The sequence below is a fragment of the Arachis stenosperma genome, chromosome 9 (genome assembly GCF_014773155.1).
Source record: "Arachis stenosperma cultivar V10309 chromosome 9, arast.V10309.gnm1.PFL2, whole genome shotgun sequence".
NCBI classification, from domain to species: Eukaryota; Viridiplantae; Streptophyta; class Magnoliopsida; order Fabales; family Fabaceae; genus Arachis; species Arachis stenosperma.
This window is the reverse complement of record NC_080385.1, coordinates 158,038,119-158,063,299: the sequence shown is the minus strand read 5'-3', so window position 1 is coordinate 158,063,299 and position 25,181 is coordinate 158,038,119. Positions and strand designations below refer to the sequence as shown.

The following is a 25,181-nucleotide window of genomic DNA, read 5'->3' as shown; positions in this document are numbered from 1 at the left end:
AAAGCCTTAACTTTCATACTTTTTTAATGTAAAAGAAATTTATATAGTTGTCATATCAACAAAACAACAGTAATTATTTTTCAAATTCAATCAAAATATATGAATTTAATTAAACAATAGACCAAAACTTTATATTGTTAATTATTAGTATATTAAAATTAAACTTGTATGAGCATAATTCAGGTACACTAAATTTTGATTTTGTAAAGTTTTTTGGAGAGGTCCACAATGTGATTATGTTTTTAAGTTTGAAAACTAGAAATGTTTTTAAACATGAAAAATACTTTTCAGAGTTAAAAAGTTTAATATAATAAATATTTACAAGATTAAAAATAATTTTACCTTTAATTTATATTTATTAAATTGTTTTTATTTTAATTTACTAAACATAGTTATTATCACTTTTGAAGAAAACTATACTTAGAAAAGCTAATTTTAATAAACTATTCTTTTTTAAAAAATCAAAACCTTACCAAACTGGAAGGAATACAATTAATCTATCAATATGCAACCTCACGTTTATCGTGGGTGTGTCTGAAGACTCTGAAGCGTTAAAATTAACCAACATAAAAATACCTCGACGACAAAATATTAGTAACTGAAATAAGAGAATAAAAAAGCCAAGCATTCAGTAAACGGTTTTGGTGCATTTCAAGCTGGTTCGTTCACCTAATGGATATCGAATTATTGATTGGGATATGAATATGATGTAGTCTTCTTCATCCTACCTAGTAGTGCATTTTCAGTCATGTTGCTTTAGTTAATGCTTTAACTAGGAACAAATATAATTTACTTGAACAAAAGAAAGGCAAGGAGGAACTATGAAAGGTCTATTACATACAATTATAAATGCAGCAACAAACGTTATGAACAAGCAGCTAAATTATGTTGTCTAATGTATGTGCTTGGTTCAGCAATAGTAACCACAAATTTCAGCACCAAATTCCATGTACAAGTAGAATATGTTTTGTACATCCCCCTGATTCAGACTTCAATTTTCGTATAGCTCCAAAATCCCATCAACACTTGAAACCACCACAAGCAATAACCCACAATACTATGATTAAGATAAGGATTCCTCCTCCCACCATCAGCTTCATCTGGAGATTCTGCAGCCACATCTTCCTTCTTAGCTGCCTCCCCTGCCTCTGAAAGCTGTCGGCCTATATTTTTCAATGGTAAATAAAAACAATCACATTAATAAGTTGTTTCATAGAGATTATCTTGATTCAAACAATAATAATAAATACACACGTACCTGGAATTGCAAGTTTTCTGTTTTGTCAACCAGAAGTTCAATCTTCTCTCCACGATCCAAAACCTTCAGACCAGTGAGAGTGCGAATGTTGGTTAAAAGTTCTTAATATTGATCTAAACTAAGTGGTTGGCATCCTCTCTGTGCCGGTCTAATTGTCATAGCCAATGAATTGATATGCATATACATTTTACGAGTAACCAGATGCAAAATTATGGAATTACAAACTTTGAAGAACATGGTATCATGCTATGAAATTTAACACCAAGCGGTTTCATGAACCCATGGTTGCCAGTTTGAAGTTGCATGCCTTTTCTAAATACAAATACGAAAAGGAATTGTTCATTTTTGTTCTACTTCCCTTAACAAGATTGTTTATTACATCCTAATTGTCTAAAATTCTTGTTCACTGTGATATTAGAAACTAGCAAAGGTGGTAAAATGCAATACTGATTGACCTTATCAAAATCTGCTGGTTTGCAACTTGAGAATCATGCCAACACACTCAAAACAATAAAAAAGAAGACGGTGCAACATTCAAAATTTTAATTGAACAACCTAGTCATTAATTAATTTTACACTGTAAAGGGGCTACACTATGGAGATAGAACAGTACAATTCAAGACAAATCAGCATTCTACAAAGATGCAGGACTCGGTTAATGTATGATTGATGTCAACAAAAGAATTGTGTCCATGTATGTGTCATTAAGCTTAGAGTCATATACCTTCTCAATGTTATCCATCATTATTCCCTTGACCTCGGTTATCTGAGCCTTCAATTTCGATAGTTTACTTATTTCTTCCGGGTGGGTCAAGCAATACTGCATATGCTCCTTAAGCGCTGGTCTGAGCAACACGGTAAGAAAATACTAAGCAGACGGCAGCATAAAGCAGTAAAAAAAACACATAAAAAGGATCAATCGTATACAAACCCAAATTCACGATCTAGATTATAGGCGATGCTAAATCTGTCTTCGAATAAGTCATCATCTTCATCGTCATCAGCAAGTGGATGCGCACCGTCATTCGTAATGCTCGCACCATATCGCTTCACAAAATCATCCTTCACCCGTTCAAGAAATACAAAAGGAACACTCCTTCCAACCGATTCATCTGCGACAATAAGGAAAACTGCAAAGCAGAGGGAAACATTTCAGCTGAATTGAAAAAAAAAAAAAAAAAAACTAAAACAGCAGAGCCGAGCCAATAATACACAAAACAACATAGAATAATCCATACCGAATCCATTGTCTATGAGGAAGTTAAACGTGTGACCATCACATGAATATGTGTATTTGCTGCTATTTGAAGGCAGCTTCTGCAAGCACTGAACAGCAATGGTGCTGAAATTTCCAGTATATTGCGTGTGTTCTGCTAAGACAACAGTTCCTTTGGCAACAAAGCTATATATTAAACCTCTCTGACTCATCTCCACAAAGCACCACCACCACAAGTTACAATCAATACCACAATAACCTGCTCACCCTGCTAATAACAGATATTAATTAAAATGAAAACCAAAAAAAAAAAAAACACAAAAAGTTATGACAACTACAACTACTGAAGAATTAGGTTTTTAGGTTCTAGTTCAATTCATAAGCCAAACCGAATGAAAAATTTTCTGTTCAGAAAAAGAATGTTCACAATTTGCAATCACTGAAGGAAAATATCCAATTCACAATTATGGTGCATGCACGGTTTTGATCTAGCAAAATCTACAGTCAAATGATGAACAGAGAGTAATAAAATTACAATCCCAATTCGCCTTCGATCCTTTGATATTATGGGGAATACAGCTTAAGCAAGAAAAACCCAATGGAGAAAAAGAGAAAACTTTAACGAAAGTGAGTGTAGAAACTAGAAACCCAACCAAACCCTGTGATCTAATCTGGGGGATCTACGAATCCTGATAAAAAATTAAAAATCGACCCTTGAATAGAAAATAAAAAGAGAGAAAGAGAAGGAGAAGGGGGAGAGAGGAACCTGAATTCAACGGAGAAAATGGATGTTAGATTGCTTGGTGCGGAAGCACAGTGAAGATGAAATGGAAAGTGATGAATGATGGTGTTGACGGAGAAAAAGATGACAGCGGTTACTTTATCAGCTTCGCCAAGCAATTGTGGTAAACAAGGTTTAGTGTGTTACTGCAACACTAATTATTCCTATAATTTCCTTAATTACTCTTTATTATTTTTCGTATTTAATTACTCTTTATTATGACATTATCTTTACGTTTACATGTACTCAATTTAATTATCTTGAACTCTTTATACCTTTGATGAATAGATTTTAAAATTAGACACTGATCTTTTTACATTTTGTTAAGTAAAAAGTTAGCATATTATTCCCGTAATATTAAAAGAATAATAATTAAATTTATCTTGTTTAATTTAATATTTATAATTTTATATATATAATATTTATAATTATATATTTATTATATTTAAAATTATTTTATTATTTTAATTATAATTAATAAATACTAAATAAATTAATTTTGAATTATTTGAGCTGAAATTTTAATATCTCTCAAACATTATTGTAGTAGTATTATTCATAAGAATTTAAGATGTAAAGGTGCAATTAGTACATACTTATTAATACTTATCGTAAAAAATTCGTACTATATTCTATAGATTTATTATACATGTCTCCTTAAGAGTAATTGTATCGGATGACATGTCGTATTATTATTATTATTATTTTAAAGTAGTTAAAGGGAATAGGAATATATGCTGTAAAGTATTTGGCTACGGAAAAAAATTTTAAAACGCTTTAAATGATTAAATTATCATTATTTAAAATGAATTTTTGAAAAAATTGAAAATAAAAAAGATAAAAAGAGAGTGTTAGTTATAAATTAAGAACTTAATTTTAATGCATCCATGGAATAAAATATTTTACAAAATTATTTAATTTTTTTTTTGAATAATCATTCACATAGTTAATAAAAAAAAACTATTTAAATGTATGTATAAAATTTTAAAACTAATTTACTAGTGTATTAAAATTAAATTTATAAACTAATTAAATACCACTTCAAATTTAAACAGCTAGATACAACTTTCATTAAGCAAGACATAGGAGCCTTAAAGTTGATCTCATCTACCAACCCAAATCAGCACTAATAAAATATGTGTATGCATTAGATCTTTTACCATTTTGGAAAGAAATAACTTAATGGAGTGAAAAAAAATTAATGAGATTTCTTAGTAGTTAATGTTAAACTTGCTCTTATCGTATGCTTCTTTTAGATAGATCTGCATCTTTGGGGAAAGAAACAAAAGAAAAAGAAAAAAGGAAGAAATTTTCAAAATGCTTAGCACAATAGCAATATTGCATTAAATAAATCTATGATCACAAGTCACACCAAGCTAGTATTTCACAAAAACTACTAGTAGTAGTAGTAGTAGTAGTACATTACATGGCAAATCCACACACACATTGTTTATTATTGTTGATGACCATTACAAGTTACTAAAGTACTTAAGTTTCTAATTTAACACGAACGTTTCCAACTCTGACTATGCATCAGAACTTGTTCTTGTACCAATAAACACCCTTCTTAGAAGCTCCATCATCTGGCTCCACATAGAGGCACTCTTTGGCTTCTCTCCACAATGCTTTGTAAAATGGGGTGCCATCAAATTGGTAGTAATCACCCAATATTGGCTTTATTGCATTGGTTGCTTCCATTGCATGGTAATGTGGCATTGTTGAGAACAAATGATGAGCCACATGCGTATCAGTTATATGATGAAATGCCTTATTCAGTATCCCATAATCTCTGTCCACTGTTGCCAATGCTCCTCTTAACCAGTCCCATTCGGATGAATCATAGTGAGGCAATGATGCATGTGTGTGCTGCAAATAGGTTATGGTAACTAGAAACCCATTCACAATGAGCAATGGCACCCCATAAACACATACCACCCAACCCAAACCTTTCAGAGTTGCTATGTGATATAGCAGATATGTTACAGCAAAGACAGATGAATCTGAGACATAAATTAGAAGCCTTTCCCTGTTAGAGTATATGGGAGCATAAGGGTCATAGTGGCTTGCAAATCTATCATAGGGTCTGCCAGAAACATTGAAGGCCAAGTACAAGGGCCATCCTAGTGTGAGTGTGATGAAAAGGGAAATAGCCCTCCCTGGTGGATTGTTCATGTACTTGTTATACCATGATACCTTTGATTTTGGTTTCGGGACAAACACTTCGTCGCGGTCGAGGGAACCGGTGTTGGAGTGGTGGCGGCGGTGGCTGATTTTCCATGAGAAATAAGGAACTAATAGACATGAGTGAAGGGTCAAACCAACCATGTCATCAACAAGTTGGTACTTGCTGAAGGCATGGTGGCCACACTCATGAGCAATCACCCAAACACCGGTGAGAATGCAGCCTTGGATGGCCCAATAGATTGGCCAAGCAAGGAAGGAAAATGGGTATGGAAGCTTGTGGAAATAAGTGGTGGCAATGTAGAAGAGTAAGTAGGCCACTAAGAGATCATAGACAACATAGGAGAATGATATGAAAAGAGAACGTTCAAAGCAATGTGGTGGAATTGCTTTCTTGAGTTGGCCAACACTGAATGGAGGGTTTGAATGTGGAACCCTTGAAAGAGGCTTCTTTTGAGCTTCAATCTTAGTGACACGCCCTCCAGCTCCCATTGTTGTGTTGTTAAAGCTCCTGTTACCAATGTAGAAAGAAAGAGTTAGCACTTTGCACTACTACAAAGCAAGTGAATAATCAGTAATCTAATGGTTCTGATATCTAAGAAAATGAATGAATGATAGTCATTGCAGATGAGAGTGACTTAGACCATGACCAGAGAAACAGCAAAGAAAGGATTTCTGATATTACAACCAGATATTTGAAGTTCTATTATGCCTTGGGAATCCTATAAAAATAGAGAAAAGAAAAGAAAGGATGTGAAAATGCATAACACAATAGACACCAATTTCCAAACACATGTGGCATTCAAATATCACAATTTAGCTTATCATGCCAAGTGACTAGTATGAATGATGATGTTTTGCACCCTTCATTTGACAAGAAAGCATGCATCTTCTATAATGAAGGACAGAGCAAAAGAGCATGAAGAGTGTGTCAAGGGTTAACCACTACAACACACACAACTTCTTTGGATTTTGGATGGTGGTAGCAGTGTCTCAGACTCACATGACACATGCACAGAAACATTAATTTCACACTATATATATATAGTTGTAAGGGGCATGATTCTGAGGTTCACTTGTATTAGTATACGTGTGAGGTTGACATGCAAAAACAGAAACTATCATAAACCAAACACAAATACACAATGACAAAATCATATATCAGTGAGGGCCCAGAAGCAATTATGATACATCAATTTTTTGCAAACATGCCATCAAAACTAATGCCTTAATGTATGCAAATATTTTCTTCTAATTTTTCTCCTCAACCAGAATGAATTATACTACTAAAGGAAATGGCAATGGATTTCTGGTTTAGTAATTCATACTAACAGAAAAAATAAAATCAAATATAATTCAGTCATTTTCAAGGCAAATTAGAAAAGAAGATTAACCTCAAGGAAAAGATTATGGATGAAAAAAATGCAACTATACTCCAAGAAGAGAAGTTGTAGTGTTTTTGTATTACATTACATTCCTTATTTATATATTTACTATCCATGAAAGAGTAAAAAGGGTCCCATTAATTATTGCTTGGACTTGGAGGCAGAAAATAAAAATATTAAAAAGAAAAAGTGATGGGGAGAAGAAAACATTTTGCAACAGAATAATCTTATGGTTTAAGAGATATTCCTATTTCTATATGACAATTTTCATGTCATATATGTAAAGATATAAATGATAGGTGTCATTTCCAAGAAGTAGTTCAATGAAAAAAGGGAATCTTCAGAGATTCCAAAGAATAAATAAAAAAAATAAAAGAAAAATGAAAAACGGACGGCTATGAAACCAGCTGGGATAACAAAACTGTGTGTCTGAGGATAAAAGAAATTTGTCAGCATTCTCATTGATACTGTTTAATGCAGAATCTGAAATCCAGTAGAAATAACATGGAAGAAAACCTCACCCCTTTGCTTCAAAAATTCAGAAAATTCAAGGTTATTATAAAAGATCAAAATAAAATGTTATCCAAGCATGCATGTTGATGTTATAGAAATGGACACAAGAAGAAACCAGCAACACGAGTTCAATTTTTTAGAGCAATTTGCATGAATTATATAGAAGAATACAATGAGCAGAAGCAGAAGTGCAGAACAAAGAAATATTGAATGTTTTATAATAAAAGGGACATAGTGCAAACCGTGAAAGCAATTCCAACAGAGAGAAGAGAAGTGAGTGCTTCTCCTATGATGAATCTCGCAGCCACGTTTAAGGTTTTATGTAATGTGTTAAGTTGTTGTCTCACTCACATTGGGTTTTTATAGGGAAAACAGTGTGCTATATTTCGAGTTACAACAAGTTAAGGTATTTTAGTTGGTGTGATCAAATGATCAATGATGATCTAACCCACCAATTTAGCATCAACCCTAATAAGGTTTTTTTTTTTCCCTTAAACATAATAGTTGTATTTTATTCAATATTTTAGATATTATGCATAAGGTAAAATAAATAAATCCAGTTTAACTTAAGCGATATTACTAGCACTTTTTTTGGAGGCTCCTGGACATGCTCGAAGACTCGTCGACACCTCTTCTTTCAAATATTCCAAACTATAATCAAAACCAGTCAAACTATTTGAGGGCTTATTCCTTGAAATCCAATTTGTAACACCGAATCCTTCCACCAATCAAAGAATAAGAAACATTTATGGCTTGGAATGAAGTAAGTTAAAGGACTTTTCTTCTACATTAGATTAACGTTTCCACAAAAAAATAGACCCTGCATAAGTGATTTTGGAGTTGACTTGCAGATAAGTTGCCGAAGGGTTAAATTCGTGTCTCTGAGCTTAAATTCTATGAAACACGAATACGATATAACACAAGATACGTAGACACACGAATTTTAAATTTTTATAAAATATGACAATATAGTATATATAATATAGAGTAAAGTATTATTTTGATTTTCAATATTTGGGACGAATTCTAATTTGATTCGTAAGTCATAATGTTTCTAAAGGTTGTAGAAGGCTTAGAGAAGGGGGGGTGGATCTATGACTTTCTTTTACTTTAATGAAATAATATTTGTAAAACAAACTTGCAATCTGAATCTGTTTGAATTCATCAGCGAAAAATTTATGAGACAATTTCATTTTGTCTCATGAATATCAGAAAACAGAACAGAGCAGGGAAGAGAGAAACTGACACCATCATGTATCCTGGTTTGGTTGCCTTGTGCAATGCAGCCTACGTCTAGTCTCCACCACAACATTGGTGGAATTTCCACTATAGTTAAAGTATTACATACACCAATTCACAGGATTGACACAATCTTTTCACACTCAAGTTCTAACCTAACTTGACTTGGTTATGCTAATACCTAACTCTTCACTCTTAGTGCTAACCTAACTAAGAAAGGGGTACCTCACAGGTACAAGATACAAGACACAGAATCAACCTAAAGAAATCTGAAATCACTCAAGACTTTTCACTCAAGTGTATCACTCAGCCTCTTTCCACTCTTAGACTTTTACTTGAACTCTCTCATTCTGCCTTTTACCTCAAACAATTATAGAAAGATAAACATTAAAAAGAAAATTACAATCTGTAAAATGTGAAGGAGATTGATGCTTCAACAACCTCTTTGCTATGTGATGAACCAGATTTACTTGCCTCTTATTTAATTCCTCATTCTGGCGGAATGCTCTTTTGACTAGGTAGCACTGTCCAAGTTAATGAACTTCTTCAAAGAACTCTTCTTAGAACATAAACTTCAAAATACTAGTTATCTCTCCTTTGCTTTAGAATGATGAGAAATCTTCTTTTGTATCTCCTTGCATGTTGTTGAGTTCCTCTCTCCTAGGTCAACCCTAAAGCATTGTGTTTCACCAACTCACCATGTCACTTTTCATTTAGTCCCCAAATTAGAAACTGTGGTTCTGACTCTTTTTTGTTGACCGAAAGTCACAGGACAACATAAACAAGTATTTTCAATGGTAAACCCATATCTTAGCCATTGAAACACAACTTGGTCCCCAAGACGCACTTATGACCGTAGATGCACAGCAGTGAAGAACAAATATCATCTTTCCCATGTAACCCAATTTGGAGTGACAGAGAGTTGAAGATGAAGAGAAGAAAATGGGATGCATGTAGAAGGAAATAAATCACCTTTTGTCTCTGACTTCTTTTGATACAGTTTGATGTGGGTGATCAGACTTCAACCTTTTTGCTAAACCTTCTCTTTCTTCCTTCTTTGGTGAACAGCTTAGAAGCTAAGCTTTTTCTCTCTCTTTCTCTAAATTCTGACCATGAGGGAACAGGTGAACGTTGTTTTTGGTGAAAGCAAATTGGAGGGATTTGAATGAGAGAAGCAATCGAGCTTTGATCAGATATCATTCATGCAACCCGTTAGATTTCTTGCTTTGTTTTTCTTTGTTTTTTATCCTTCAAGCATCTAAGCCTCCCTTACATAGACGGGTATCTACTAGTGTATAGTAAAATGAAGATTTTTATTATTAAAAAGAGTAAAGATCAAATCCAGTTTTTGTCTATTTTTACGAAGGATAAGGCGTCTTTTGTCCAAAAAGGGGACACTTCGGTCATCAATTTTTTCATTTTAGAACAATTAGACTCCTTGGTTAAAAAATCTATTAATAGTAACAAAAATTAGTTTCGTGAGAGTTTTATTTATAATTTGTGGGGTTTTTCCCACAAAATTTTTTCAATGATATAACTAACTATGACAAGTACTACTACCACCTTTTTCATTCTCGTAATTATCACTTCTACCTCTATTTTTCAATTGTATAATCATATTTTATCACCATCGTTATTTTTTCTATTGTCATCGTCATTAATACAAATATTATCAACATTAATGTTATCTTATTTTATTTTTTTGTCGGTGTTATTTTTCCCTTTATAAGATCTTCGTATTGTAATTACTTTGGGTAAAGTACTAAATTGGTCCCTTACGTTTAGGCGTAATTCTGTTTTGCTTCTTAAGGTTTAAAGTATCTTATTTGAACGCAAAAAAGTTTCATTTAACTTTAATGTAGTCCCACCGTGAGGTCAAAGTTAAATAATTAACCAAATATCTTACATGACAGCAATACAAGAATAAGATCGATAATCTGGAGAATAAGTACAAGCTCTGTTCCGGGGCTTACCTAGAACCGGATAGTGGTTGGGCTTGTTTGTGAGGCCCAAGCGCTAGAGGAGGGTGGTCTCCGACTTGGTTTACGTCTGGGAGCCGCCGTCCGAGTTGTGTATGTGAAAGAATGGGGGGTGGTACATGCAAAGACACTTCAATGCCTAAGTCAGCAAGGGGGTTAAGCAGGTTTAGAATGTATTGGAACTTAGAGATACCTGAGGGTTGTCAGTGTACTTATAGTGATGAACCCATAACTACCATTGGAGTGGTTCCACCTTTTAAGGAAGATAATCGTCCCTTTATCTTAGGGAGGTTAAGATTTGACTCCTGGAAGTGGGTTGAGAGATTTTAGGGGAAGTTACTTATTTGAATAAGTGTTATCTACCAACTAATCATCGTCCCCGACTTCTTTGTGGCAGAACCTATGTCGAACCCGACATCTTACGAGGAAGTCGGTTTGCGGGGGAAGGCCAATCTTGTGGATTGGGCCTTTACGTACTATTGGATCTGGACCTTGTCACTGGGTCAGGGTATGAACAAGCTCCAAAAGCACAAAATCAACTGTGGATGCATCAATGCATAAATAGGACAATGTTTTAGTTTGTGGGAGTTTAAAACCTCACAAATTGCAAATAAAATCTCCACAAAACTAATTTTCATTACTATTTAACAGAATTTTTAACAGAAAGATCACATTGTCCTAAAATAAAAAGGTTAAGGATCAAAGTATCTTTTTTTTAGACAAAGAGTGCCTTATTTTCGTAAAAATGAATAAGAATTAAATTGGGTCTTTATTCTTATTAAAAATACTATATTTATATAAAAAATTAACTATTAAATCAGTTATTATATATTTTTATATAAATATATATTATTTATATTATTTTTAATATATATTTTATACATATAAACCTTCAAATTTCTTCTTAAACTAATATTTTACCAAACAATAAAATAACAAAACAAGTGACAAATTATTATAATGAGTAGATATTAATTAATTCATTAATTTATTGTTTCAAACCCAAATACAAACAAACCCCACTCCCCCCTCCAAAAAGGTAAAAAATAAAAATCTATATGTTAAAGAAAAAGAATCTAATCAGAACATAATTTTCTGAGTGAAAATTTGAATGCAAATCCAAGGAGCCATGAAGATCGAAGAGCGTAACATGAATATGGGGTGTTGGTTTAACACGCGTTCACGTAGGGCTTTACTTGGCCGACACGGCACATAAATTGGATCTTTGGCACAGAATCTTCTCAGTTCTTTTTTCTCATTTGAGAAAATAAGATATGATTTTTTATTATATATTTTATAAGTATTACAAAAAAAATTAAAGAAAAAGCATTAAAGGATTAGATATTATTTGGCCAACATTGCACAGAAATTGGATTTTCTCAATTTTTTTATTTAAAAAAAAAATATAATTTCTCATCATACATTTTATAGATGTAACAAAAAAATATTTAAAAAAAAAATTAAAGAATTAAAGATCACACACTTAAGTACTTTACACCTAAAAAAAAATGAAAAAGATCCATTTTGGAGTGCACATCACTCTAGTCCCTTCGCTCAAAACCATTTCTGAATTTTCATCATTTCAAAAGAATGGTTTGGGCAGAACTAAGATGCTCTGCACAGGGGCGCCATGTGTAATATCATGCAAAGAACACGAGACATACCCATTTAATCAAGCATGCATTGTCCTTCTTTTTATTACATCTAAGACTAAAAAAAAATACTGATTTTGATCCTTACCAAGTGGTGTTTTAATCGGTACCATTTTTATTATTTCCCGACATGTTATCCATAAATCCATGAACTTTTTTTAAAAAAATAAATAAATTGTACACTTCAAGACTGGCATAAAGCAGTTCAAAAGAGCTGAATATTTCATAAATAACTGAATCCAGTGTTACTAATTTCTTCAAAATCAAATGAATTTGAAGAATGTGAAAGAGTTGCACCAATCATAGCAATAGGTTCAATTAAGAAAAGAACAAATTGCACCTGTTTTTCTTTCTTTTCCTTTCTTTAGGAAATAGTCTTCTTTCTTTAACCAAAGAAGCTATGCAATTTTGGAAAAGTTTAGCTTGAAATGAATACTAGTTGCGTAACTTGGCTCCAAGAATAGAAGGAGCTTCACCTCTTGCCTGCTTCACATAGGCAACATATTCACTGTAGTGCATTGTAAATAAGGTACTTTGGTATTTGGTCAGCTGTAAACGCTTCCTGAGTGACTCCGTGATTACACCATTGTAGCCGGCTTTGCGTATCAAGGAATCAATGGCCTCTAATTTAGTCCAACCTGAATCAAATCAAAGGTTTTGTTAATCAATTGTGTTCACTAAAAAGGAAAATAGCAAATGTAGCTACGTAATCTGAAGTTGGACAATTAAGTGAAAGTGCTTTCCATAATCTTTATAGTTAGCCTGAGATTTTTGTTTAATTCTGGAGTGCAGACAGAAATATGGCATTATTGCTTTGAAACACTAACAAACTACAACCAAAGGGAAACATAAAGTTTATTCTCCTTGAGCTTTCACCATGTCAGTTAAAGTTATGTAGGTAATAAAGATAGTGTTTTCTTTTTTGGGGGGAATAATTTCTCTGCAATTTTTGTTTGATGATTAGGTAAGAATTCCCACAAAAAAAAAAAAGAAAAAGAAAATACTGTTTTAGTGTTCAAACAAAATACTTAATGACAACTCCCACATATAAATTAATGCTTGTAGGCAAAGGTTACCTTCATGGGCAGCCACTTCAGGCAGGTATGTGGCACTTCGCCTTGTGTTGTAGTCAGGATCAGTAAATTCAATAATTATACCATGTGTCCCTACCTGCAAAGGCAAACCAGTAGAATCTGAATGTGCAAAGAATTCCAACTTCCAAGTGATTGCCAGCTATTAAAACTCAATAAATGGGAGATGTGGTGTCCTTAGAACAAAAAGAGTGTCATCAATTCTGCCTTTGTAGTTCAGTTGGAAGTGATTCAGTTAAAATTGATCTTGGAGTAAATCAGTTTATGTTTGGTGCTTCATCTAAAACTGATTTTGACAGAGAGTAAAACTCAGAATCATTTTTTGCCTCCAAAATCAACCTTGTGGGTTGGGGCACCCCCCAAAAAAAGTGAAAAACAAAAAGATAAAACATGCACGTTAGGCCAGACCACTACATAGTTACATAACACTGTACGATCATTACACCCCAGAAACCAAAATAGCCAAATCAAGCACATACCTCCCAATCAAGGTAGTCGTTAGCATTTTCATAATCAGTAAGAATAGATACTGTACACTCCAAAGTAGGAAGCTCTTTTGCCTGTATGGGTGGAAATCTGCGGTCTCTGAGAGCGCTGCAAGAAATTTTAGAAGCAAACACATAAGAATTATCATGAATTTGAGGCCAATAAAGTTTTAAGTATGAATATATGGATGTGAATCAAATCAAAGAGAAACGAAAACTATAAGGACCTCATGACGTTACATTACTTTTACTAAACAAATCCTTATGCTTAGACTATCATGGGAGAAAGAAAAACACAGTAAATGCATGTATATCTAGGACAGATTCACTCCTATTCATAATCAGTTTACGTAAAATCATAGTTTGAAGCATAATCTTTTCAAGTACTAATATATTAACACACCTGTTGAGGGCATAATCTTTGAAGCCATTGATTAAGCCACGTGCTTCTAGAGAACCAATACATCCCCGAAGTCGAGGCTCGCCGCCATTTACTACTTTCTTCCATGTAACAAATAATGGGCTGAAACAAAGTACACTCTCTTCAAACAGGTATATCATAGACTATTGCTCAAACATAAATGATAATCTCATGAGAGAGGCATATATTTCTCCTTAAAACTAACAAATCCAAGACCTAATTACAAGAGCGTACAATGAAAACTACACTATAGTTGCTATTGGCGTACGGCACAATCCAAATCCAAATATTTATTAAACACAATGTTTAATTATACCAAACCAAAATTTTCTAATTGAATTTGATGTGTACAGTGCATAGTGCAACGCCCACCATAGCTAACTGTTGTATAAAAAAAAGTCGGTAAGCAATAAGCAATAAAGCACGATTTATAACAACCATGGTGGAAAGCAAACCTTTCCTTCTCCACCCCGAATCCACATTTTCCCTTCGATCAAATAAACGTTAGCATCTGAGCGGTCAAAGCTATAATAATATCCTACTAACGGAAACCACTCAGAGAACAGGGTAAAATTCACACAGGGAATATGAAAATTAGTAAATTATCTAACTATGATTAACTTGTAAAAATCTAAACGATAAGCGATCAGAATAAGAACAAAATAAATGAAGTGTGAGCTCAACCTTGGAGTCGTTGCCACTTAATTGAAACATGGAAATAACATAATTGGAGAGAGAGAGAGAGAGAGAGAGAGAGAGAGAGAGAGAGAGAGAGAGAGAGAGATTACTGTTGACCCTCGTCGAAGGCAGGAGGAGGAGCATCGTCACTGTTGTAGTGAGCGACGAGGGTGTCAAAGCAGTACACAACCATCTCCTTGTTGGCAGACACCATTTTTGCGTGGGTTTCAAAGTTACGAAAAGAATTGTTAGGAACAGCTTTTCAGAATCGAAATTCTGAAAGCGCTGCCGTTCGGATTCTTCCTTCTTCGGAAGCCGATAACAGACGCAGCAAAATAAATTGGGAGGCGAGACTTTTGGAGTCGTTGGACCCTACCTACCTGCCTAGCAATCCCTTTTTCTTTCTTTTTTTTTTTCTTTTCCCTATTCTCCTCTTTATTGGGCTTCCTTGCAAGTATTGTGCACTTTCTTCTTTTTACTATATTGCCCCTCTTGCTTTTCTCCATCTTCGAATAATTTTTAGTGGAGCAAGTTTCTATGTCACCTCACATATAAACTATTGATTGGTGGAGTGACATAGATGAAAAGACTGAAATTAAAATATAAAAATTAAGAGACAAAAATTAAAATAAGAATAAAATTTTAATTTAATTTATATAAAAAATAAAATTAAAATTAATTAATTGAAATAAAAATATTTTAAATATAAAATATTATTAAATTTTAGTTTTTATTTTTAAAAAATTTAATATTCTGTATTCTTATTTTTTGAAAATATTAAAATACTAAAATTTTAGAGATTACTTCCGCGACTATTCTCATGTTGCAAGATGTTTTTGGTGTGTATGCACTATTCGTTTTTTTTGGTCGAGTGTGTATGCATTATTCGTCATCACGGATCATACAAGCCCAGAGCAAGTAGGAGCCTTAGCAGGCCTTCTTAGCCCAACTAATAACTGAAGCATGTTGGCCCGCTTCCGTTTATTAAGCCCAATTTAGGAAATAGGTCAAAATTACTCTCAATGAGTTTATGTTAATCAGCATGAATAAATCAAGCTAACTAGACTTCATTTTTGGTGTGACAGAATATTATGAGAAACAAAAAAAGGTTAAGTTAACTAATTTGAGTTAGTTTAATATTTAATTTATTAATTTATTTAAGTAAGTAAAAAATTTTGAATTTATCTTATACATATAATAATTTATTGACTAATAATAAATTTTTAAATAGAACTTTAATTTATAATAGATTAAAAATTAAGAAAAATCATAAGAAAAAAATAATTCTCCATAAAAATGCTAGAGAAGCTACCTTATTGGCCACATTTTTATCTAGTTCCCTTTTTTTAAATTCTCTTTCAATACCAAAAAAAAAAATCAACGAATTTTTTTATTATTAAATTATTATTTTTTTGTATTTAATGTAGTTTAATTGAAGGCGTGTACCATTTTAATTTTTAAATCCTTACACACATTGATTGCGACATATTTATATTTATTGATGGATAACGCAGAGCCCACAGGAAAGGGGAAAAAATGGGCGAGACTAGGCGAATTGACCGGGTCGAGTGAGGTCCGAGAATAGTGATGGATGAGTGAGTGAGTATAAAAGGCGAAGGTTGTAGATCCTTTGACTCACTCTCTCGCCCTAATCATCAAACTAGTAATCAGCAGTAATCGTCATAACAAGGAACGCACCGCCTCTTGCGTGTGTTGTATAATAATATTGGCAATGTCAATGAACATGAGATCGGTGCTTCTCACTCGGGGATTCGTGACTCGCTTCATGGACTCAACATCTCGCGGTGCTTTCTCTCGTTTTTACAGCGACAAAGGTAGGGTTCTCAGCGAAGAGGAGCAGGCCAAAGAGAACGTCTACATCCAGGTACTTTCCCTTTCCGCCCTTTCCCCTTCTCCTTATTCGAAGCGCCGTTCCGATGATTTGTTTTCTGCAGAAATGGGAGAGAGAGAGGTTGGAGAAACAGAAGCAGCAAGCTGAGAAGGAAAAGGCTGAGAAGGACAAAAACGCTTCTGACAAGGTATTTGATTTTTATTCTTCTCATCGGTGTTTTAGGGATTCGATTCCGCTACTCTAATGTCTAAACATCAACTCTTTATATATTTACATGCGTCATCATATGATTCCGAACATTTGATTTTGTTATGAACCCTGTGTTTGACTGGAGCCGGATGTGTGTTTTCACGATAGGATAAATTTCTTCTCACTGAATTTATAATTTAGGGTTTACAACTATTAATTAAGACATTGGCCTCTGGAAAACGTTTTAGATCTTATTAAATTCAAGCATTGTATGGTTTGCATTCCAATCGTGAATCTTCGGTAGACAAATTCAATCACTGTTGGTATATTTAAACTAAGCTTATCAATAAACTATAAGCCTAATGCTTCATGAATTACAAGGTTAATTGCAAAAAGTTGATAAGCACTGTATCTAGTCAAGACACCATAGAGTTCGTGAAGCATCAATTCTATAAACATGCAAGCTCATGTAATTAATTATCTTACCATGTAATTGTGTCTTTAAATAGATAAGCTTATGTGTGCTATTCTCCTAGTGAATTTGTAATGAGAATGTGAGTAATGTTAAGAGCCTTCATTTCCTCTCTATTTTAGAGAGTATAATAGAGAGGATATATATATTATTGTGATTTTGTTTCTCTTCCGCTTAGTGTATGTTGTTTTATTATTGTTGAGAAGTCATATTGAGAAATATTGAGTCATTTTTGTGAGTAAGTATCCTTGGGCAAATTAATTGCGAGTTTAATCTTACAATGGTGCTCCCCTTTTGTAGCATCTCAAGTTAGGTAACAATCATATGACCCATATGATCTCCAAATTGTTTCTTGGAAATCATGTATTGCCACTTAGCATAGTAGTTGAGAGCTGCATTATGATTTCAGGGTTACTTCACTTCTCTTTCTCAAATCAAATTGCATCAGACACTACCGAACTTTAGCACAAGTTTATTCTATCTTTTACACAAGGAAATGGTGAAATAGCCTGCTCGTTAACTTCAAACTTTCTATGTTACTATCTCTCTATGCTACATATCACCATATCAAGTACATCTATCAACTCGATCAACATTCCAATTAATTAAAATAATGTTCCCTTGAAGGACGTCATCGGTTCTTCCATTTCATATGGGTGCTAAATTTTGATTAGTTCTGATGCCAATCTCTATTAGATTGGTTGTTTGTATTCTTCAGCTTTTTTGGACATTTCCAAATGGGCACTTGCAGGTGCCAGTCATGTGCATCACTGTGTGGATGTGTTGTGTGGTTATCCTGATTTATTTTTGGTTCTTCTATTAAGTTGATGTCCTGAATTTAGTTGATATTTAGATGTTCTTTGAATTGAAGTTTTTATTGCCTTTATTTTGCTCCAAGTAGGTGGCAGTGATATTTTCCTGGTGGCCATATGTATCTTTGTTCCACAGCAGTTTAACACTATTCTACAGAAATTTAACTGCTAATCTTTTGGTATCCGTTAATTCTTTCCCACAATCCTAACACAACTCTGTTTTTTCTTCTCTGTAGAAACCTGAAGGATCTCACAAGGGATGAGTTTGTCTGTCATGTTTGCTATCAAGGTCACTAGTAGTGGAAAATAATCAATGGGAAATAAAAACATTGACTCTAAGTGGACTTTGGTCTTTGTATAGATTGTGTTTCGTGTTTGTTTGTATGTTGAAAAATGTAACCATGCTGTCTCGTCCATCAAGCTTCATGAAGTTCGTTATGATATGATCCTCTTATTTGCTTCGCGTTTGTTGGATGTGAATGCCATTCTAAATTTCTGATCAGTATGTGGAAATTGTGAAATATTCAGTTACACTTTCGGTGTTATAACTGTTGGGTGTGAGTAGACCAGTTGAATAGATGAAAGCTTCTTGTTTGAAGAATAGGATGATGCTTAGGAGGATCGAACAGCGCGGACTTGCTTTTGATTGGTTGTAGTGTTAGGATTGTAGATGATGAGTCGGTGAGATTTGATTTCAAAACGGTTTATGTGATCCTCTTAGGGATGGCAAAAACCCCGGCGGGACGGGTATTCGTGGGGATTTACCTGCTGGGACCTGTTTATTAGTTATATGGGGCTGGGGCGGGGGCCTTGTGGGGATCTGTTAAACCCTGTTTATGTGAAAATACTAAACTGTCCCTATTATATATATAAAACATATGAGAGTTGGAGCAAACCCTAATCGTCACTTATGTTACGCTCCTCTCTTCCGTCCTCTCCTTTCCTCAACTCAACTCTATCACTCTCAAACCATTTCCTCTCACGGATTCATCACTACCGACCGCCACCTCCTACCTTTTAGTCCCTCACCGACAACGTTAAGATCCTCTCTTCTCAATCTCGATGTCACAGTTGCAGTGTGTCGTTGCCATTAGAGCGTCTGAGCCTTTGCGCCGCTTCTCAGTTTTTGTCGTCTTTGCCATTGGATCGTCCGAGCCTCTGCGCTGTTTCTCAATCTTTGCCGTCGCCGATCTTCACCGATCTCTGAGCCTTTACTCTTTCTTCCGATAAGTAGCTTATGTGAACTTTGAATTTTTTTTACTTTGATTTGAAGTATTTGTGATTCTGATTTTGATTTAAAGTTTGTGATTCTGATATTGATTTTTAGTTTGTGGTTTGAAGAATAAAAAATTTTACGTTTTTTTTTTTGTTTTTTTTTTTACTTTGATTTGAGTTAGGTTAACTATAATTTATGTTTTTTATTACGATTCTGATTTTTATGATTTATGTGATGCTTTGTTAGTTCTGTTATTTATGTAATTTTATTTGTTTATATGTTACAATTTCTGATTTTGATTTTGATTTATATAATTTATGTGATTGTGTTATAATTTTTTTGACTTAGGTTAATTATGATTTATGTTTTTTATTTCGATTCTGATTTGCACGACTTATGTTTGTGATTTCTGTAATTTATGTTTGTAGGATTCAAGTAAATCGGAATCTATTACCATTCCTATTACAACTATTACAGAATGAAGAAGGCTAGAGAATTATGGAGAATTATATTTCTATGATGTGATGAATTATGTTTGATTGTTTATGAATTATGGATATAATATTATGTTTAGTTGTTTTTTAATGTAATTTGGGATTATCTTTGTTTTTTTAATTTTTTCTATTTTTTATTTTTTTATTTTTATTGTTTTTTACAAAAATTCGTGGAGACTGGTCCTTGACGGATACGGAGTCTCCATTACCCATAACGGAAACAGGATGGGAATGGGGATAGATTTTGGAGGTAGGGGACGGAAAACGGGGTCATGTTCTTGTTCTCATGAGAATTCGTTGTCATCTCTAGATCCTCTATAATGTTATTCACAAGGTGGTGGTTCGGGCAAATTTCGTTCTTGGATTAGCATGGTTTTTAATTAGGGAGTGAAAGGGGAAGAAAATAGATGAGGAATTAATAAGATGAGAGAGAAATAAGTAAATGATTTATTAGATCAGCAAAATAAAAAATGGGATAATATGATGGCGGAATGCTAAAGAGGAAAAGAATATCAATTGTCAATTATTAATTATTGTTTGATTGATTCTGTCGTCATTATTATTTTATTTATAGTAAATTTTACTATTAATTAGAACTATCTAGTTGGATTATTAGATCTATTTTTACTCCTTGAAGGAAGCTAATGTAACTCAAGTATGAAATGTAGGAAGTAAAACTGAACAAGATTACTTGGCCTGCAAGATTAGCCCAACGTGTAGCAAATCCCATTGTAAGCTTCCACCTTTTGGTGGTGTTGTTGGTTCTGGCGTTAGTACTAACCATTCTTGCGTTAATTAGTTATTTTATGAATTCATTCAAATTATATTTTAGATAAAGTATATTTTGTCTTTGAGGTTTTTTTTTTTCATGGTATTTTATGTATAAGTTGGGATTCGAATTTCCTACACTTCTTAAGTGGATGAATAAGCTAATTACTCGATCAATTCAAGTTGGTTATCCTTAAAGTTTGTTATAAATTTTGAAAATATTCCTAAATTTTATTTTGTTTTAATTTTATTCTTAAAATTTTTTACTTATATCAAATGTATGTTTGATGGCTAATTTTTTCAAAAAATTTTAAACCAATTTAGCGATAATTTTACAAGAACAACTATCAATACAAACAAATCGGAGATTGTTGTCATGTATTGTTATTGGATTAGTTCTAAATTTTTTAGAAATTTAACTATCAGAAATATATTTAATGAAAATTAAAAATTTTAGAATAAACAACAACAAAGCCTTGTCTTACTAGGTGGGGTCATTGAGTTCTGTCATTTATCATGTCTACAGAGAGACCGTTTATATGTAGATCTCGTTTCACAACCTCATGGATGGTTTTCTTAGGTCTTCTTCTGCCTTTCACCCTTTGTCCATCTTCCATCTCATCCACCCTCCTAACTAGGTGTTCTGTCGATTTTCTTTTCACATGTCCAAACCACTTGAGACGCGATTCTACTATCTTTTCCACAATGGGTGCTACTTCAACTCTCTCCCTTATATCTTCGTTCCTTATTTTATCCAATTGCGTATGACCACTCATCCATCTCAACATCTTCATCTCTGCCACACTTAACTTATGTTCGTGCTGTCCTTTGGCTGTCCAACACTCCGTACCATAAAGCATAGCCGGTCTTATAGTAGTGCGATAGAATTTACCTTTAAATTTTAAAGGCACTTTTTTGTCATATATAAACCAGATGCATTCTGCCATTTTGACCAACCTGCTTGGATCCTATGATTTACATCCTGTTTAATCTCTCTATTATCTTGTATGATGCACCCAATATACTTAAAACTTTTAACTTTTCGTAGGATATTTTCTCCAATCTTCACCTCTATATTACGGCTCTTTTCAGACCGAACTTACATTCCATATATTCGGTCTTGCTACGGCTTATGCGCAAATCATACACTTCTAGAGCTTCTTTCCATAAGTCCAACTTCTTATTTAGGTCTTCCCTTGACTCTCCTATAAGGACGATATCATCGGCAAAAAAGCATGCACCATGGCACAGGCTCTTGGATGTGCTCTGTGAGTACTTCTAAGACCAATGTGAAAATATATGGACTTAAGGATGATCCCTGATGTAATCCTATACCAATGAAAATTTTCTCTGTCACACCACCTTGAGTCCTCACACTAGTTGTGCCCCATCATACATGTCTTTAATTGCACGAATATATGCGATCCTTACTCTCTTCTTTTCTAAAACCTTCCATAAGACATCCCTTGACACCATATGGTAAGCTTTTTCCAAATCAATAAATACTATATATAGATCCATTTTATTACTACGATACCTCTTCATCATCTGTCTTAACAGGTATATCGTTTCGGTGGTGGATCTGCCTAACATAAATCCAAATTGATTCTCTATTACTTGTATCTCTTTTCTCAACCTCCGTTTCATCACCTTTTCCCATAACTTCATGGTATGGCTCATGAGCTTGATCCCTCTATAGTTTTTACAACTTTGTATATACCCCTTATTCTTGTAGATAATACCAAGGTGTTCTTTCTCCACTTATCAAGCATCTTCTTTGACCTTAAAATTTCATTAAAAAGCTTAGTTAACTAATTAATACCTTTTTCTCCAAGACCCTTCCAAACCTCAATCGGGATATTATCAGATCCTACCACCCTGCCATTTTTCATCTGCTTTAGAACTTCTTTTACCTCGAAGTCTCGAATCCTTCGATAGTAGTCAAAGTTTTGATCTTCTTTACTTGTGCACAACTGACCAACGCTCGGAAGAGTCTTATGTCCTTCATTAAATAACTCGTAGAGGTAGCTCTTCCACCTTTCATCAATCTTCTCCTCTTGAGCCAGCACCTCTCAATCCTTATCATTTACGCTCTTAACCTGATCCAAATCTCTTGTTCTTCTTTCACAGCTCTTTGCGATTCTGTATATATATATTTTTCTCCTTATTTCGTACCCAAAGACTGGTAGAGACCCTCGTATGCTCTCGTTCTTGCTTTACTTAAAACCACTTTTGTCTCTTTTTTAGCTGCCTTATATTTTTTCCAATTATCTGCATTGCAGCATAAAGACCACTCTTTAATGCACTCCCTTTTTATCTTTATCTTTTCTTATACAATCGCATTCTACCACCAAGACTCCTTGTCTCTTGGTCCTATCCCTTTAGATTCACAAAAACTTTCTTTTGCTGTTATTCTAATAACTTCTGCCATCTTCCTCCACATCTCTTCTGCGCTTCCATTTCCATCCCACTTTACCTCTTCTCCTGCCCATCTTACGAAACTTCTTTATTCCTCACCTTTCATCTGCCACCACCTTGTCCTTGGGTTCTTCATATGATGTCTTTTCTTCAATTTTTGCTCGATGCAAAAATCCATGACGAGCATTCTATGTTGTGTTGTTAAACTCTCTCTTGGGATAATTTACAATTAATGCAAAATTTTCGGTCGACTCTCCTCAACAAGAAGTTGATTTGAGAGCTTGTCATGCCACTCTTATAGGTTATAAAATGTTCGTCTCTCTTCTTAAAACATGTATTTGCGATGAGAATGTCAAAAGTTGAGGAAAAATCCAAAATAGTTTTACCATCGACATTGATCACCCCGAAACCATGGCCTCCGTGAATACTTTCATACCCAGTCACTTCTCTTCCAACATGGCCATTTAAATCTCATCCTAAGAAAATCTTATTTCTCGAAGGTATGTCTTGGACCAAACTCTCTAGATCCTCCCAAAACCTTATCTTGTGTTGCTCGTCCGAACCCACTTGCGGTTCATAGGTACTAATCACATAAAAAGCACCTCCCTCCACAGCAAGTTTGATAGAGATGATCCGATCTCCCACCCTCTTGACATCCACTACGTACTTCTTCCACTGCTTATCCACAATAATACCAACCTCATTCCTATTCTTCACCTTTCCTGTTAGAGTAGTTATGTTCTATGTTCAAAATCTCAACCTTCTGTCGCTCCAACCTTTACCTTTTACTTTGTGAACTAACTTATTTACTCTCGTTCGTTCACGAAAACGCGGGAACCCTTTCTCATTTAACACAACATCTGAGCACCGATGCAGCGGCTCTTGCTCATTTGACACTGTACTCGAACCATACAATGCGTTGCTTTCGGGTAACAACCTAGCTTTAGCACAATAACATCTTTGATTCATGACATGAAAATTTAACTACGTTTTTATGTTGGTTGTCGAAAATCTAACACATCCCTCCTCCTTTATCCGGACTTGAGATCGACTATGTACTACAAGTGTAATATTGTTTTAATTTAGAATAAAATAAAATCTAAAAGTATTTTTAAAAATTTTGACCGACTTTAAGAAAAAAAATATATATTTTATACCAATATTTTTCTAACACTACTTCCTCTACTTTCTAAACTAAATTTGTGAGGAGGCTTTTAAGTTCTGAGTTACCTGTGGGAAATTAAGTTAGCAAATTAGTATGGAAAAAAAGCAAATTCAGTTGACTCTCATTGGACTTGGTTCTTTCTATGGATTAGTGTTTCTTGTTTAGTTCTCGTTACTTCAATGATGATAATACTGCTAGGCTTGTTGCAGTGTGCATACGGCAAGCTTGATGAAGTTTGATCCTATGGAAATCTTTCATGTCTGTTGTCGTTGTCAATGTCATTTCTAATTATTATGTTCTGAGAAAGTTAGAAGAAACTCTATCCCTACTCTTTCTAGCAGTGAATACCTCGATTAAAATAATTAAAAAAAGACGTCTTTGGAAGAGAAATAAGAGGATAATATAAAGAAAACATAAATGGTTAACATATTTTCAAGGAGAACTAGAACAATATCTTAGCGGCAAGCAGTATAATAATAATTATTTATAAATAAGAAGTTATCAAATTTGGATAACTTCCCAAAAATGTTATTATCCCTAAGAACAAGCCAATATGCAAAATTCTGTATATGTTTTTTTTTATTTTCTTTCTTTCAAATAAATGGCCCGTATTTCATTGTCTTTTAATTATGGATTTTCATACTTCTGTACGAGAAATAGGATTAAGACCTTTGCCGTAATTTACAAAACCATGGGTAGTCCTCTCTTGTATTTTGGTCTGGGTACAATGGGATGGATGGTCTATAGCATATACCATGGAAAAAAGAGATATCCGGCAACCTCAAAATCAGAAAAACTGTGGATGACATTATTATGATCATAAAATACTATATAACAACAACATCAACTAATAACCAACGATGATGAATCATGAATGCCTGGATCGGAGATTATACAGCAATAAGTGAATTGGACA

At 33.9% G+C, this 25,181-nt stretch overlaps 4 protein-coding genes across 10 annotated transcripts; 1 reads left to right on the top strand and 3 right to left on the bottom strand.

The window, feature by feature from the left end:
- Window positions 1-816: 816 nt before the first annotated feature.
- LOC130951675 (vesicle-associated membrane protein 727) lies at window positions 817-3,404 on the bottom strand. Of its 2 annotated transcripts, none has more exons than XM_057880379.1 (6): window positions 3,241-3,404; window positions 2,497-2,742; window positions 2,190-2,388; window positions 1,983-2,103; window positions 1,259-1,321; window positions 817-1,163 (listed from the first exon to the last, which is right to left on the bottom strand). In XM_057880379.1, the coding sequence occupies exons 2-6, from the start codon at window positions 2,684-2,686 to the stop codon at window positions 1,020-1,022; spliced, it is 717 nt and encodes a 238-aa protein (XP_057736362.1). In that variant the 5' UTR covers window positions 2,687-2,742; window positions 3,241-3,404; the 3' UTR covers window positions 817-1,019. The 2 variants fall into 2 exon arrangements, with proteins under 2 accessions (XP_057736362.1, XP_057736363.1); XM_057880380.1 differs by having other exon boundaries at window positions 2,497-2,745; window positions 3,241-3,384.
- A 1,259-nt stretch (window positions 3,405-4,663) lies between these two features.
- LOC130951010 (omega-6 fatty acid desaturase, endoplasmic reticulum isozyme 1) lies at window positions 4,664-7,689 on the bottom strand. Of its 4 annotated transcripts, XM_057879621.1 has the most exons (3): window positions 7,577-7,689; window positions 6,087-6,158; window positions 4,664-5,947 (listed from the first exon to the last, which is right to left on the bottom strand). In XM_057879621.1, exon 3 carries the CDS (start codon window positions 5,926-5,928, stop codon window positions 4,789-4,791), a length of 1,140 nt encoding a protein of 379 aa, XP_057735604.1. In that variant the 5' UTR covers window positions 5,929-5,947; window positions 6,087-6,158; window positions 7,577-7,689; the 3' UTR covers window positions 4,664-4,788. The 4 variants fall into 4 exon arrangements, with proteins under 4 accessions (XP_057735604.1, XP_057735602.1, XP_057735605.1 ...); XM_057879619.1 differs by lacking the exon at window positions 6,087-6,158; XM_057879622.1 differs by lacking the exons at window positions 6,087-6,158; window positions 7,577-7,689 and adding an exon at window positions 7,343-7,413.
- Window positions 7,690-12,395: 4,706 nt separating this feature from the next.
- On the bottom strand, window positions 12,396-15,274 carry LOC130947440 (uncharacterized protein At2g38710). The gene is made up of 5 exons (XM_057876138.1): window positions 14,990-15,274; window positions 14,184-14,303; window positions 13,775-13,889; window positions 13,281-13,374; window positions 12,396-12,842 (listed from the first exon to the last, which is right to left on the bottom strand). The coding sequence occupies exons 1-5, from the start codon at window positions 15,091-15,093 to the stop codon at window positions 12,640-12,642; spliced, it is 636 nt and encodes a 211-aa protein (XP_057732121.1). The 5' UTR covers window positions 15,094-15,274; the 3' UTR covers window positions 12,396-12,639.
- Window positions 15,275-16,474: 1,200 nt separating this feature from the next.
- On the top strand, window positions 16,475-20,035 carry LOC130951432 (uncharacterized protein At2g27730, mitochondrial). 3 transcript variants are annotated; one of them, XM_057880080.1, is made up of 4 exons: window positions 16,490-16,764; window positions 16,835-16,918; window positions 18,441-18,493; window positions 19,849-20,035. In XM_057880080.1, the coding sequence occupies exons 1-3, from the start codon at window positions 16,612-16,614 to the stop codon at window positions 18,465-18,467; spliced, it is 264 nt and encodes an 87-aa protein (XP_057736063.1). In that variant the 5' UTR covers window positions 16,490-16,611; the 3' UTR covers window positions 18,468-18,493; window positions 19,849-20,035. The 3 variants fall into 3 exon arrangements, 2 of the variants coding, with proteins under 2 accessions (XP_057736062.1, XP_057736063.1); XR_009073972.1 differs by having other exon boundaries at window positions 16,496-16,764; window positions 18,441-19,434; XM_057880079.1 differs by lacking the exon at window positions 18,441-18,493 and having other exon boundaries at window positions 16,475-16,764.
- Window positions 20,036-25,181: the final 5,146 nt, after the last annotated feature.

Excerpts from the sequence above, each read along its gene's own strand:
- LOC130951432 (XM_057880079.1), top strand. The coding sequence starts at position 16,612 with ATGTCAATGAACATGAGATCGGTGCTTCTCACTCGGGGATTCGTGACT. Across the intron at positions 16,765-16,834 it reads AAGAGAACGTCTACATCCAG|AAATGGGAGAGAGAGAGGTT; the intron begins GTACTTTCCCTT and ends TGTTTTCTGCAG. Across the intron at positions 16,919-19,848 it reads ACAAAAACGCTTCTGACAAG|GATTCAAGTAAATCGGAATC; the intron begins GTATTTGATTTT and ends TTATGTTTGTAG.
- LOC130951010 (XM_057879621.1), bottom strand. The coding sequence starts at position 5,928 with ATGGGAGCTGGAGGGCGTGTCACTAAGATTGAAGCTCAAAAGAAGCCT.
- LOC130947440 (XM_057876138.1), bottom strand. The coding sequence starts at position 15,093 with ATGGTGTCTGCCAACAAGGAGATGGTTGTGTACTGCTTTGACACCCTC. Across the intron at positions 14,304-14,989 it reads GCCTTCGACGAGGGTCAACA|CCCATTATTTGTTACATGGA; the intron begins GTAATCTCTCTC and ends ACTTTGTTTCAG. Across the intron at positions 12,843-13,280 it reads TGAAGTGGCTGCCCATGAAG|GTTGGACTAAATTAGAGGCC; the intron begins GTAACCTTTGCC and ends GATTTGATTCAG.
- LOC130951675 (XM_057880379.1), bottom strand. The coding sequence starts at position 2,686 with ATGAGTCAGAGAGGTTTAATATATAGCTTTGTTGCCAAAGGAACTGTT. Across the intron at positions 2,104-2,189 it reads AATCTAGATCGTGAATTTGG|ACCAGCGCTTAAGGAGCATA; the intron begins GTTTGTATACGA and ends CGTGTTGCTCAG. Across the intron at positions 1,164-1,258 it reads CAGAAAACTTGCAATTCCAG|GCCGACAGCTTTCAGAGGCA; the intron begins GTACGTGTGTAT and ends TGAAAAATATAG.